The sequence below is a fragment of the Macaca mulatta genome, chromosome 18 (assembly GCF_049350105.2).
Source record: "Macaca mulatta isolate MMU2019108-1 chromosome 18, T2T-MMU8v2.0, whole genome shotgun sequence".
Classification (NCBI taxonomy): Eukaryota; Metazoa; Chordata; class Mammalia; order Primates; family Cercopithecidae; genus Macaca; species Macaca mulatta.
Window position 1 is genome coordinate 3,906,247 of NC_133423.1, and position 14,963 is coordinate 3,921,209.

Here is a 14,963-nt window from a genome sequence, read left to right on the forward strand (position 1 = left end):
CCTGCATATTTGTATGGAAAAAAAGTGGAAGCACCTATATCAAAATAAGGATGGTAGATTTTGCTGTAGTCCTAAAATTTCAACTACTTCCTAACAAGATTTTGAATATTTCCCAACAAGAAGTCTGATCCTTCTGTTTTTGTTTAAAAAAAAAAGAACTTCCCCTAAGAAATCTAATAAAATTGAAGAGTAAAAATCTAAGACGACATGGAATGATATCAAATACTCAAATTCAATCTCTCTCACATACAGCACAAATTGTTTTAAAAGTCAGTGATCCACGGGAGACATCAATGGACTGCAATGAGTGGGAAAGGCTGCAAAACTCTGTTGGGATCACTCAAAGTTAAATATCCTGAAACATTTACCTTCATCTGCTTCCAAGGGCTGATCTGTCAACTGCTGGCCCAGCCCTGCTTCCTCTGTGCCCACCACGTGCTGAGGCTCCAGGTCCAACATGGCCTCGGGGTTTGCTGCGACCACCTCAGCCGTCTGCGGCAGCTCGTCGCTCTCGATCTCCACCTGCATCTGAGTGGAGGCCTGCATGCTCTGCTGGTCCACGGTGCTATCGTCTATCGAGGCTGCCTGCTGATGCTGTTGGAGCTGCTGGGCAAGTTCGTATCTTCAGAAAAATTAATGACAGTTCATCAGATTAGATGCTGTCAAAGGTTACTTGCGTGGGATACTACAGTGAAAAAGTTGTCATTGATTAAATAACATTTTTTATTAATGATTTCACTTTGAAGTCATGATGGCAATTCAGATAAAAATGAACACATTAGTAACTCTGAAGAGAGCTCGTCTGCCTCATCTTTAAGTGCTTCCACTGGCTACAAGACACGAGGCACAAACGGAGGATAAAGGACAACACACACCCGAATGCCTAATAGTTTAAAAACATTAAAAAGATGTCTCGTGTTTAAAAGTAAAACTCTCCCAACTCAAGTTCGGCAATGAGTCTAAGTCTTCAGAAAAATAATTGTCCAAAATGAGACGACACCTTTATAGACTGCTCTAAATCTGACAACACATGTGGTGCACAGAGAGGCTCCAGCCTCATCACCTACTGTCTCTCACAGCCCGGGCCACAGGCGCTTTATTGGACCAATGATCCAAATGTTGCTGCCAGCAACATTTACACACACAAAGTGTATCCGGCATATATTCATCAAAGTCAGCAATTTCTCTTTCAAAGGAAAAAATGAACAATGAATTCAGCAATGAACTGAGAACTTGAAAAAAAAAAAGAAAAAAAAAATATCACACAGTTATCTGTCTAACAGGCTGGCTAGTACAAAGAATATCTAAGACAAAGAGCTGGTTGGGCGCGTGGCTCACACCTGTAATCCCAGCACTTTGGGAGGCCAAGGCTGGCAGATCACCTGAGGTCAGGAGTTCAAGGCCAGCCTGGCCAACATGGTGAAACTCCATCTCTACTACAAATACAAAAATTAGCCAGGCACAGGGGTGTGAGCCAGTAATCCCAGCTACTCAGGAGGCTGAGGCAGGAGGTTGCAGTGAACCAAAATCGCACCACGGCACTCCAGCCTGGACAACAGAGCGAGACTCCGTCTCAAACAAACAAACAAAAACACCCCCACACACACAAAAAGTGCCGCCTGGTCCCCTCTTCTGCCTCTGCACACACAGACCATACAAGCTGTGTCACAGGCTCTATTCCAGTGTCTTAGTAATCCGCCTACTCAGAATTTCACTCTCAGTTCCAAACAAAATTTTCCCTCTTCGTTTTCTAATATCCAAAATAGACAATTCATAACTACTTTTACTGTGGAAAGGAGAACAAAAATGTGTCGCATGACAGAGACGAGTCAGAAAACGCAGGCCTGCACCTACGCTGTGATGCTTCCACACAGCAGCGCAGTGGCAAGCAGGGGTCTGTATAAGCCACTCTAACCTAAGCACCCGTGTGTCACATGCTAACTGATGGAGGCTTGTTTTCTGTTTGTTTCCTTGGTTGTTTGCTATTCCCCATAAATTTGACTATAGTAACCTTCTTTACCTATCTTTAGTATATGTGATATTTTGGGAATTTCCAACGATTCAGACAAAGGAATGAAACCCTGGCTGGATGCTCTCCTTGTAGGCAGACTCCAAGTGCACACAATCTGTAAAAGCAAAGCACTGCAGCTCTGCAACGACAGGCTGATCTGCTTAGTGTCCTCTCAAAGCTCTACACTGATCTCCTACATGTGTCCCTCGAAACTGATGACAAATAATGGCCATGCAATATACCACTTAATAAAGGTGACTCCACAATTATGCCATTGGTCACTGGGTCTGGAAACAAGGGCCTGAACACCCACATTCCCAATACTACCACAAAAAGTACACTGGAAAAGGCTGGCTTCCTAACTAAAAAAGATTTGATTTAAACGTTCCACTGAGCAAGCAAGCACCCAAGCTCCATTCTTCTTAGCATGGTAAGCTCTCGGGCCAACTGGGGACCCGTCACCCTGCTACAGCGAGCAGAAACACAAGTATCTTCAACATCCATGTGCCCCCGAGTTCCCCAGTTCCCAAACACATGCAGTGCCCTGCACAGGATTCCCTCCACAAAATGCAGTGAAATATAACTGGATATGTAATTGACAGGAGTCCACTATATAACACCGCCAATACCACACTCCCTGGGTGGTTTTAAGCAGCAGGTAAATTTCTCGGCTAAGCAATCAATGATGTTGAAATCAAAAATGTCAATTCTGTTGAGGGTGCTTAGGCATTCAGATCAATAATATCAAAAAACACTATCACAGTTAACTTATTCTAATATTTAGGGTTTTGCTTTGTAGGCGACATCCAGGCAGACATATCTGGGTTAAAATGCTGTCTCAAAGCAAATGTTTCAGGGCAGCAACTTTAGGCCTAGTGACTCTCCCTTTCACATCTCCTAAGCTGTGGTCACCCTACCCAGGTTTTACAGTACCACACGGAATTCTGCGGCTTCACAGAAATACTCATCGAATAGGCCCTAGCACTAGTCAGAAATGCATCTCTTCCGGATTACGTCCACATAGAGATGAGCTAGCCTTCCAACCATGTGGAAATATAAGCTAGGCTGAATGAAAAGTTTATGGAATATCTAAAACATGTATCCTTTAAAGTCAACAACACAGAATAATTACCATTCTGATTTGCTGATGACAGGCCTAGAAATCACAGGGTCTTTAAGATTCTCTTTTCTGAAATATTCACTATCTGACTATACTAGATACAGTCCAGCATTTCATCTATCAACTAACAGCTTTAAAAGAGAGCTTTACAGAATATAAACTGCTTCATTATTAAATTAAAAATGAAAATGCTAATGCTTCAGTCTATGGCTCCCATTAGATCCTTAGACACTAATACTTACATTTCTTGAGCCCATATAGTACAAGCTAGAAATAATCATGTAAGAATCAAAGACAATTATTTCCTAAAAACACTCCCCACCATCTACTGGAAATTATAAAGATGATAAAAAGTGACCATTAGAATTACACCCACCTGTGGGTTTTCATGTGCTTTTTGCAATTTAGTGATGTCTTAAATGTTTTTTGACAATAGGGACACATATAGGGACGAAGGTCGTTGTGGATACCCATGTGTCGCCGTAAGCTGCCACCAGTAGTGAAAGCCCCATTACATATCAGACACTTGAAAGATTTCAGTCCTGTGTGTGTTCGGATGTGTGCTTTGAGCACACCTGCAGAAACAAAGCCTCTTCCACACTGAGAACATTTAAAAGGTTTTTCACCTGTATGGGATCTTAAAAAAAAAAAAAACATATTTTAATGAATAAGTTTCTTATACTTTTATAACGCTTTGTGACTAGAATGCACTCTTGCATTTCGCTTCACTTCATCATCACATTTTTTAAAGCTAAGCAGCAATGCCGGAGCTTTCCACATTTTACAGGTGAGGAAGCCTGAGACTCAAGACTGCTTAAGCGAATTGCCTCAAGTCACACGACTGAGACGAAGCTAGAAGCCAAGTCTTTTTCTAAGTTCTATACTTTTTTCATGACATCACACTGTCTCTTATGATCAAGGTTTGACTTCCTTTTCACTGTGGCTAGTACTAAGAATTCACTTAAACTCCGATAAACACATCTGAAAAACATAAACGGAAGTCAAAAAATAAACCAAATACTTCTTCGATATTTCTTGGAAACTGCAAATATTGAAATTTAATGAGCATATACATAAATTCCAGGGGCAATTTTGTAGAATATTTTAGTCAAGACATTAAAAAATAAAAATATTAATTACCAATAAATGTTTTGGAGTCAAATGAGACATCTTAAATACCAAAAGCTAATGCTACCATCCTAAATACTTCTAGAAGTCATCAGGTCACTAAGTCAGTTTAATTGTACTAAATTTCCACCTGTGAATCCGTTACCTTACCTGATGTGTTGTTTAAGGTGGCAAGATTTTTTATATGCACGATGACAGTAAAAACACTTGTATGGTCTATCTGCTTCATTAACAAAATTATTATTAAAATAGCTTTGGAAAAACTGGTTTTTTGGAATGGGCTGGATAAGACCTACAAACCAAAAGAAAAGCAGACATAATTCACTGTCAATGCTAGTAATAAAATTAAATGTCACAAGGCATATGTTTTACCCAGAAGATGAAAATTCTGATGTTAGACTCTAATGTTACAACTATTTTATTTTAATTGTGTTAGGAACTGGCTATTCAAAGAATACCTATGGGGAAACATAATAAATTAATATATTTATAATATAACATTACAAATTAATTTATAAATTAATATAAACATTATAAATACATATTAATGTTCATTTTTTCAACATGAGAAATATCTAGTCACAATTACTTCCTTTGATTCCACAGCCAATTTTTAATGAATTTCTACATTTACTTTCTATATGGGCATTTGTTGACAAAAATTCAGGATAAGCAAGATTTTAATACCTTGTTTATTCAGTATGAATACTGCACACTAGGTACTATAATAAACTGAAAACAAAAGTGACTATAACATGATCTTTTGTTCTACAAAGGTTAGCGTTTTCACAGATATCACTAAAGGGATATCTACAAACAACAAAATTACTAATTTAAATATTTCACATTTTATATACATTTACTAAATAAAGAATTCCTTCAGGTTGACCATCTAATAAATATGACTTGATCAAGCTACTGCATTATATCAGGAATTCAGGACAAACTTAGGGGTAAACTTTCGAATTCCTTAAGAGTCACTTGGAACGCTAAGAGGAAGACGCACACAGTCTTCCATCAGCCTCTATCAGCCTCGGGCTGCTCCTTCTGCCCAGACAAGGAAGCAGTGGCCAAGATTCTGTCCTCTGCCCACAGCTCTCCATTCCCAGTCCTCTCTCCTCCCTCAGTTGTACCGTAACTTCTATGCAACGATTAGCATGATGCACCTCTGAACACACTCTGTTTTCCCTGACTTTCCATAAAAATACAGATTCCATTTCAATTTCTTCCCCTAAAATCCACTTCTCCCAGCTTTCCCAGTTGCATGCCTGGAACAGTCTTCTCCTGGTCCCTAAGGCTGGGGAGGTCCGGACTTCTGAGAGTTTCCTTCCCTCTCTTGTACTCGGCATTTGCCAGTCCTGATGATCAACACCACTCCCATGTCTCTTAAACTTGCATCTTCGCTTCTTTTTCAACTGCCACCAATCGCAACAGTGAAACAATCACAAAGCTGGAGCGAATTTGACAGCCCAACCAATTTCACTTAGCTCATTATTAGATTTAAGGAAATATTCCTATGCTTCCTGAAGCTTGCATCACAACCCTGCTTAGTTTTCAAAAAGTATTCAGAACTCTCACTTGTGATATAATCCACACAGCACAACCCTTAAGACTGCCAAGCCTTTTCTCACCTCACAAGCCTTCTGGACAATCAGAGCTGTGCCAAAGACCTCTCTCCCGGCAGCTCTGACACCACCCTGTGCTTGACAGCACAGTCTCACTTTTTCCTAAGAACTCGTTCTGCTCAAAAGAGAAAAATGCAGGCTGGGCATAGTGGCTGAGGCCTGTAATCCCAGCACTTTGGGAGGCCGAGGTGAGTGGATCACCTGAGGTCAGGAGTTCGAGACCAGCCTGGCCAACACGGAGAAACTCCATCTCTACTTAAAGATAAAAATAAAAATACAAAAATACAAAAATTAGCCAGGCATGGTGGCACAGGCCTGTAGTCCTAGTTACTCAGGAAGCTGAGGCAGGAGAATCGCTTGAACCTGGGGGCAGAGGTTGCAGTAAGCCGAGATCGCACCACTGCACTCCAGCCTGGGTGACAGTGAGACTCTGTCTCAAGAAAGGAAAGAAAAAAGAAGAAAAATGCAGGCATCCAGTCCATGCCCACCACCTTCCCTAGGATACACATGCTAGGACACGCAGACCGAATGCCATGCCTGGTTCTCAAAAACAGTCACGGCAGAACCCTGGACGCAGGTTTCCTCTTCTACAGTGCCCTCAGTCAAGGACTCCCTTAGACTAGCACTAGCTTCCTCAATGAGCATTCTACTTTCATTTACTCTCACAACACTATTCTATGCTAAACCTCATCTTACCATGTTTTTATCAAACTCTGTCCCCCAAAGATTGTGACAGCCAAGTCTTTTCTATAGCCTCTAAGGAGCCCAGAGTCTGAGAGAAGAGATGAACACAAATACAAATAACAAAATTAAGCATAAGACAAAGTTACAATATTTTACAATTTACAGTGTGAAACTCCCTCTAGCAATCATTTCCCTCATATGTCTCCATCAGCCTAAACCAAAGAATTCAGCTTCCCCTATCTGGTCTAAGATACAGGCATCTGTGAAGCCAACAAGCAAAATATATCCCATTTTAACCCTGAAACATGTGTGAAGAGTCAAGACTCTTGAGGGATTCAAAAACTTGAAGTCAAGAAACCCATGGGTATATAACTTGATTTATGGCAACCTAAAAGAAGAAACTGGTCTGTTTTTTCATTTTGTAAGCAACCAAAACTGGCCAAGGATATCAAAGTATTCTAAGCTACCAAGGGCGTTTTGATCCCAATTCTATGCTCAAAAACAGTTAAATAGCGTACTAATTATAGTTCCTAGGAAGCTTAGTATAATTCATATATCAAATTATCAGACTTTTTTTTATTTTTAATTTTTTGAGACAGAGTTTCACTCTTGTTCCCCAGGCTGGAGTGCAGTGGTACAATCTTGGCTTACTGCGACCTCTGCTTCCTGGGTTCAAGCCATTCTCCTGCCTCAGCCTCCTGAGTAGCCGGGATTATTGGTGCCTGCCACCATGCCTGGCTAATTTATGTATTGGTAGTAGAGATAGGGTTTTGTCATGTTGGCCAGGCTGGTCTCAAACTCCTGACCTCAAGTGATCGCCCACCTCGGCCTTCCAAAGTACTAGGATCACAGGCGTGAGCCACTGCGCCCAGCCAGACTGGTGTTTTGGAGAAGATGATCTTTTACTATCTTGTCAATTTGTTGTGTATTTTGGAGTTTTCTATTTATTCTACGGTCAGTTCTGCCAAGTATATTATTCTAGAAAAGATTCATTTTTCTATTTCCTTTTCTATTTCTTCTACAGTCAGTTCTGCCAAGCACATTATTCTAGAAAAGATTCATCAAAATTTTCAAATATATTAGCAAAAAGTTGTAGAGTATTTGCAAACAATTGTTACCTCATTTGTATCTGTGCTTACAACTTCTTTCTCATTCCTAATACTATGTTTTCTCACATTTCTTTATTAGTGACAAGTCATCTATTTTTTCTGTTCATTTTTATAAGTTTTGTAAAACTTCAGTTCACTACAGTTTTGTCTTCTATCTCCAATTCCATTATACGTACTAATTCAGGGGTCCCCAAGCCCCAGGCTGCCTGTTAGGAACCGGTCCACGCAGCAGGAGGTGAATAGCGGGTGAGTGAGCTTTACCACCTGAGCTCTGCCTCCTGTCAGATCTGCGGCATGTTAGATTCTCATAGGAGTGCAAACCCTACTGTGAACTGTGCATGTGAGGAATCTAGGCTGCGCGCTCCTTCTGAGAATCTAACGTCTGATGATCTCAGTGGAACAGTTTTACCCGAAACCATTCCCCTCACCTGATCCCCCATCTGTGGAAAATTTGTCTTCTGCAAAACCAATCCCTGATGACAAAAAGGTTGGGAACTGCTGTATTAATTCCTTTCTGCTACTTTCTTTTAATTTTCCTAGTTTTTTAAGTTAAATATTTTACTTATTTTCAATCTGTCTTATTTTCTAATAATACTCAAAAGTCTTAATTTTTCCTAGGACAGCTTTGATCCATCCAATCTGTTTATATAATACTCATATCTGTAGTATGTAGTATCTGTTTTGAGTCCTTCTTTTCATGTAATGAAATTTTGGATTGCTATTTTATAAGTTTTTCAGTGAACTGTAATCAAAGATTGTATCCTACACAAAATCAACTTCTGAGAATTTACTGAAATTTTTCTGTATCCTAGAATGTGATCAACTTCTGTTTCATGCATAATTAAAAGTGTGTAATTTAAGGCAAAAGGTTCTATAAAGCTATTAAGTAACCCTTTGGATTTGTGTGCTCAAATCTTCAGTTTTAGGTGTTTATTTAAGTTGACCTGTCTAATTGAGGATCTTTCACTACACTTGAGAATTTGAGTACTTCCTTTCTTTGAATTTTTTTGGTTTATATATTTTGATGTTAAACTCTTAGATTCACACAAGTTTATGGCTGTTGATCATCTTATTGGTGGCCCCCAATTTTTAACAATCTAAAATCTCTCTATACAATAATTTGCAATTATTGTAAATAAAGGTTATGCTTTGGAATAAAGGAATTATATTTTGTTTAATATTAATTTTGCTTATAGATTGAATTATCTTTCCCAGGAAAGTAGTGAAATACAGAAACTGCAAAAAAATGGAAATTCACACATTAGTAAGTGCTATGGCCTAAATGTTTGTGGTCCCCCAAAATTCATGTAGTAAGAGGTAGGACCTTTGGGAGGACATAGCCAGAAGGCACCATCTGTGAGGAAGAGAGACCTCACGAGACACTCAATCTGCCAGCACCATGACCTTGGACTTCCCAGCCTCTAGACCTGTGAGAAGTAAACTTCTAGTATTTATAAGCTACACAGTGAGTGGTATTTTTGATTCAGGAGCTCAAACAAATTAAGACAACGAGGTTTCTTAAGTTTTGTTCTAGCACTGACAAACATAATTTTTCTGAAGATTCTAACAAGCAGTGTTTTCTTTCTAGATCGTTAACAAAATCATAGTTTGGGTTGATTATAATAACACTGAACCTAAAAAGAAAAGCAGGCAGATTTTTCTTTTCCTTTTTAATTCAAAGATTAAAGTAAACCAAGTAATCTGTAACACAGCACAAAGAACCTAAGGATGAAAACAACAACGTGCACTGTGTGTTTCACATAAAAACCACTTGTCATTTTTGATGGTTCCACTGAGGTAGCAATGTTTCTTCAATGAGGACTTACACACTACTGTTTTCACTTACACATTATTTGTCTCTAATCCAAGAAAACAATTTGAGCAGTAGTTTGGATACAACTTAGATTTTAATCTTGATTGTAAAACATACTACCCCATAGAGCAAAACAAGGCTTAACACAGACTTCATTAATACTACGCCTAAAAAACTATTTAACTACACAGACCATAATGTGCATACACAATTCACAAAATACCAAAGAAAATAGTACTCGATAAATTGTAAAGACATCCTACAATCCATCTTACCTAAGTCAGTTATGAGAATTGGTTCCTGCAAAGGAATGTCAGGGACTGGAACGTTCGTCTTGCCAACACGAACCTTTGCAGGTTTACGCTGGTGCCTCATTTTCCTTAATTCCGTATGTTTAAAGTGGGAAGCAATGTGAGTCTTCCTATGGCCCGAGGTTCGAAATTTTTTGTCACAGTGAGGACAAGCAAAAGGTCTAACTCCTAATAAAAATGAAATTACATTTTAGAATTATTTCCAGAAATTACATCTCAACAGCAAATGCCAACATAAAATGTTAGTACTTCCAATACTGATTTGCACCTTCAATTTATTAAGCCATGCTTATAATTTAATGGATATTGTATATTATTTTCCCTTGTTTGCATACAGTGCATATTATAGATATTAAGGCACGTAATGAGAGCATTTTAAGTTAAAAAAGAACATTTCGTATCTTTAGGACAAAGTCTTACGTTGTAAAATATGGATAGTAGTTCTTAAGGACTTTACAGTATGTAAGGATGCTCTCTCTCTTAAGTCATCATCTGTAAAGTGGCTTAAGGACACCTGCCTCCAGGGCTGCTGCTGAGATTACTTAAGCTAATGTTTAAACAGCACTTAGCAATGTCTCACATTTTGCAAATAAACAGTAAATAGTAGTTGTCACTGATTGTAAATGATGATAATAGTGCTAATATCTTAATGCTCCTCTCACTACTGTGCCCCGTTTCTAAAGAACATCTCCTTGTTTTACAATTTTAGTAGCAAATGAAAATGTAAATTCCAAAGAAACACATACAACAAAATTGAGTAACTTCAGCTTTGTCAAATACTCATCCACATTTTCAGCCCAGAGGAGGATCCCTGAGGAAATTTGGGAGATATTGCCAATGAGTACAGGGTTTCTTTGCAGGGTGATAAAAACGTTCCAAAATCAGACAGTGGTGTAGGGTGTACAATTCAGAATTGTACACATTAAAATGGTAAATACTATGATATGTAAATTACATCTCAATAAATATGTCGTTAACAAAATGGAGCTCCATAATGAAAGATTTCACACCTTAACACTGATTAGAAAGCCTCAATACAAACAGGTCCCTGGTCCTCCCCCAGCCCAGCTACAGTCTTCAGGTCTTCCCAGATCAAACGTAGATTACACGTTGTGTCCTCAGAAAGGCTCACTCAGTCTAAATCTAAATCTGATCCGGACAGAAGTCTCTTTTCAACCTCTGTAATTCTACCTTCATTTATAAGTGTTGCTTGTTTTTAATGCCTCCCCCAGCAAATCCTTAGCTCCATGGAGATCAAGGTTGCACCTGTTTTCTTTACCTGTAGATACCTCATGCCCAGCCTATAGAAGAGACTCAACAAGTGCTGATGAAAAGACAGAAATGCATCCTCCAAGTAGTCAATTATTGCTCCTCCAGGTGCTGCGACTCAATACCTTCTCAGCACCTGTGTGCAGTACCTATTGGCAGTTCCTGTGTGTGGCACTGCGTTTGGTACCACGTGTGGTACTTGTGTGTGGTACTGTGTTTGGTACCATATGCACTACTTGTGTGCAGTACTGTGTTTGGTACTGTGGGCAGTGCCTATATACGGTACTGTGTTTGGTACTGTGCATGATGCCTGAGTGCAGTACTGTTTGGTACTGTGTGCAGTACCTGTGTGCAGTACCTGTGGGCAGCACTGGTACCTGTGTGCAGCACTGTGTTTGGTACCTAAGTGCAGTACTGTGTGTGTGGTACTATATGCAGTACTGTGTGTGGTACTGTATGCAGTCCCTGTGGGCAGTACTCGTGTGTAGTACTGTGTTTAGTACTATATGCAGTACCTGTGTGCAGTACTGTGTTTGGTACTCTACGTACTACTTGTGTGCAGTACTGTTTGGTACTGCGTGAGGTGCCTATATGTGGTACTGTGTTTGGTACTGTGCATGATGCCTGTGTGCAGTACTGTTTGGTATTGTATGTGGTACCTGTGTGCAGTACTGTGTTTGGTACTGTGTGCATTACCAGTGGGCAGTACTGTTTGGTACCTGTGTGCAGTACTATGTTTGGTACTGTGTTTGGTACCGAAGTGCAGTACTGTCTGTGGTACTGTGTGCAGTCCCTGTGGGCAGTACCTGTCTGCAGCACTATGTTGGGTATTGTGTGTAGTACCTGTGGGCAGTACTATTTGGTACCTGTGTGCAGTACTGTGTTTGGTGCCTAAGTGCAGTACTGTGTATGTGGTACTGTGTGCGTACTGTGCATGACACTGTATACAGTATCTGTGGGCAGTAAGTACTTGTGTATACTATGTTTAGTACTGTGTTGGGTACTGTATGCAGTACTGTGTTTGGTACTATGTGCGGTGCCTGTGCACATTACCTGTGCATGGTACTGTTTAGTACTGTATTGGTTACTGTGTGCAGTACTGTGCTTGGTACTACGTGCAGTAGCTGTGTGCAGTACCTATGCACAGTACTGTGTGGTCCCTGTGGCCAGTACCTGTGTGGGTGCAGCACTGCAGGCCATACCTGTGTGCAGTACCTGTGTGCTGTACTGTGTTTGGTACCTGTGTTTGGTACTGTGTGTGGTCCCTGTGGGCAGTGCCTATGTGAGTGCAGCTCTGCAGGCTGTACCTGTGTGCAGTACTCTGTTTCGTACTGTGTGCAGTACTCTGTTTGGTACTGCACATGATGCCTGTGAGCAGTACTGTTTGGTACTGTGTGCGGTACTTGTGTGCAGTACTGTGTTTGGTACTATGCTTGGTACCTGTGTGCAGTACCTGTGTTTGGCACCATGTGTGATCTCTGTGGGCAGTGCCTGTGTGGGTACAGCACTGCAGGCTGTACTTGTGTGTGGTACTGTGGTAGCTGTGTGCGATACCTGTATTTAGTATTGTGTTTGGTACGTGTGTGCAGTACTGTGTTTGGTACTGTGTTTGACACTGAGTTTAGTACCTGTGTGCAGTACCTGTATTTGGTACAGTGTGTGGTCCCCGTGGGCAATGCCTGTGTGTGTGCAGCACTGCAGGCTGTACTTGTGTGTGGTACTGTGTTTGGTACTTGTGTGCAGTACCTGTATTTAGTACTGTGTTTGGTACTGTGTTTGATACTGAGTTTAGTACCTGTGTGCAGAACCTGTGTTTGGTACTGTGTGTGGTCCCCGTGGGCAATGCCTGTGTGTGTGCAGCACTGCAGGCTGTACTTGTGTGTGGTACTGTGTTTGGTACCTGTGTGCAGTACCTGTATTTAGTACTGTGTTTGGTACTGTGTTTGATACTGAGTTTAGTACCTGTGTGCAGAACCTGTGTTTGGTACCGTGTGTGGTCCCCGTGGGCAACGCCTGTGTGGGTGCAGCACTGCAGGCTGTATTTGTGTGTGGTACTGTGTTTGGTACCTGTGTGTGGTACCTGTATTTAGTACTGTGTTTGGTACTGTGCTTGGTACTGAGTTTAGTACCTGTGTGCAGTACCTGTGTTTGGTACTGTGTGCAGTCCCTGTGGCCAGGGCCCATGTCGTTGCAGCATGTGGGCCATAGTTGCGTGTGGTACTGTGTCTGGTACCTGCCTTTGGTACTTGTGTGCAGTCTCTGTGGGCAGTACCAGTGTGGGTACAGCACTATGGGCCATACCTCTGTGCGATACTGTGTGCAGTCCTTGAGGACAGTGAGCGGTACCTGTGCAAAGTGCTGTGTTGGGTACTATGTGCAGTACCTGTGTTTGGTACTTCTGGGCAGTGCCTGTGAGGGGCAGCACTGTGGGCCATACCTGTGAGCAGTACTGTGTTCAGTACTATGTGCAGTACTGTGTGCAGTCCCTGTGGGCAATACTTATGTGCAGTACCTGTACACAGTGCTGTGTTGGGTACTGTGTGCAGTACTGCACAGTTCCTGTGGGCAATACTTATGTGCAGTACCTGTGCACAGTGCTGTGTGGGGTACTGTGTGCAGTACTGCACAGTTCCTGTGGGCAGTACTTGTGTGCAGTACCTGTGCACAGTGCTGTGTGGGGTACTGTGTGTGGTATCTGTGTTTGGTACCTGTGGGCAGTACCTATGTGGGTGCAGCACTGCGGCCCACACCTATGCGCAGTAATGTGTGTGATACTTTGTGCAATCCCTGTGGGCAGTACTTGTGTGTAGTACCTATGCGCCTACTGTGTGCCATACCTGTGTTTGGTACATGTGCGCAGTACCGTGTGCCGCCCCAGTGGCCAGTGCCCATGTGGGCCCAGCCCTGAAGCCGTACCTGTGTGCAGGCGGATGTGCACCTTGAGGCTGCCCGAGGTGGAGAAGCTCTTCATGCAGTACTGGCACTTGAACGCCTTGATGCCGGTGTGCGTCTTGATGTGGGCTGTCAGCGTGCTCTTCACCGCGAAGGCGCGGAAGCACTGCGGGCACTTGAAGGGCTTCTCGTGGGTGTGGATGCGGATGTGGCGCACCAGGTCGCTGGGCTTGCGGAACTCCTTGGCGCAGTAGGGACACACGTGCCAGCGCACGCCGTTCTCCTCGCGGATGGAGCCTGCGAAGGGAGAGGACACGTCCCGCTCGGCCTGGACGCCCCGCCCAGTGTCGGGTCCAGGGCCCCCTGCGGTCCCTATGGAAAGCTGCACGCACGATCAGTTATGGGAAAGCTTGGAATTCCCAGGATCACTGACATTATCGAGAGCTATGAGTTAATCTCGCTTAAACCCCTAACAGTCGGGGAAAACACAATTCACAGTGTCTGAGAAAGAGCGCCCGCTGAGAAGGTGATCGATTCTGTAGGTCCAGCAGCACCAGGACACAGTTGGCTCCCTCTCAATGAGAATGAAAGTAGATGGGATCGAATGACCCCATGCTTAACGCAGGGAACGGGAAGAGAGGGAATGACGCTGGAATAAGTATTTATTGGGCCTACTGGATATCACCAATAAAAAATAATAGAAATACAAATATTAAGAAATGGTAAATTCATATGCTATAAAAGGAAATTTGTAAATAGTTAAGACAAATAGTATGTATCAATTAATGATGAAATGTAAGTGGATCTGTCTCATTCAATTTTCAATCAAGTTTAAAACTATTTCTAATAGAAAAAGAATCACAAATTGATGGAAATATAGTTAAGTATACCTGTCCCTCTGTTTTCAGCAGGAAACAGTGCCAAGACCCCAGTGGATGCCTGAAAGCCCAGATAGTAGGGAACCCTATGTACACTACGTCTTTCCATCTGAGAACCAAGCC

General features: G+C 41.8%; 1 protein-coding gene across 5 annotated transcripts in view; it reads right to left on the reverse strand.

The window, feature by feature from the left end:
* ZNF236 (zinc finger protein 236) overlaps positions 1-14,963 on the reverse strand; it is a 160,793-nt gene that overhangs the window by 72,481 nt on the left and 73,349 nt on the right. For all 5 annotated transcript variants that reach the window (XR_013408317.1, XR_013408318.1, XM_028837782.2 and 2 more), the window contains 5 exons: positions 13,987-14,259; positions 9,766-9,969; positions 4,410-4,551; positions 3,508-3,768; positions 369-622 (listed from right to left, as the gene is read on the reverse strand). Coding sequence is in view for 3 of the 5 variants with exons in the window: in XM_028837782.2 (XP_028693615.2) it covers positions 369-622; positions 3,508-3,768; positions 4,410-4,551; positions 9,766-9,969; positions 13,987-14,259 (1,134 nt within the window). In the remaining 2 variants the exon portion in view is untranslated. The remainder of the gene's footprint in view (positions 1-368; positions 623-3,507; positions 3,769-4,409; positions 4,552-9,765; positions 9,970-13,986; positions 14,260-14,963) is intronic.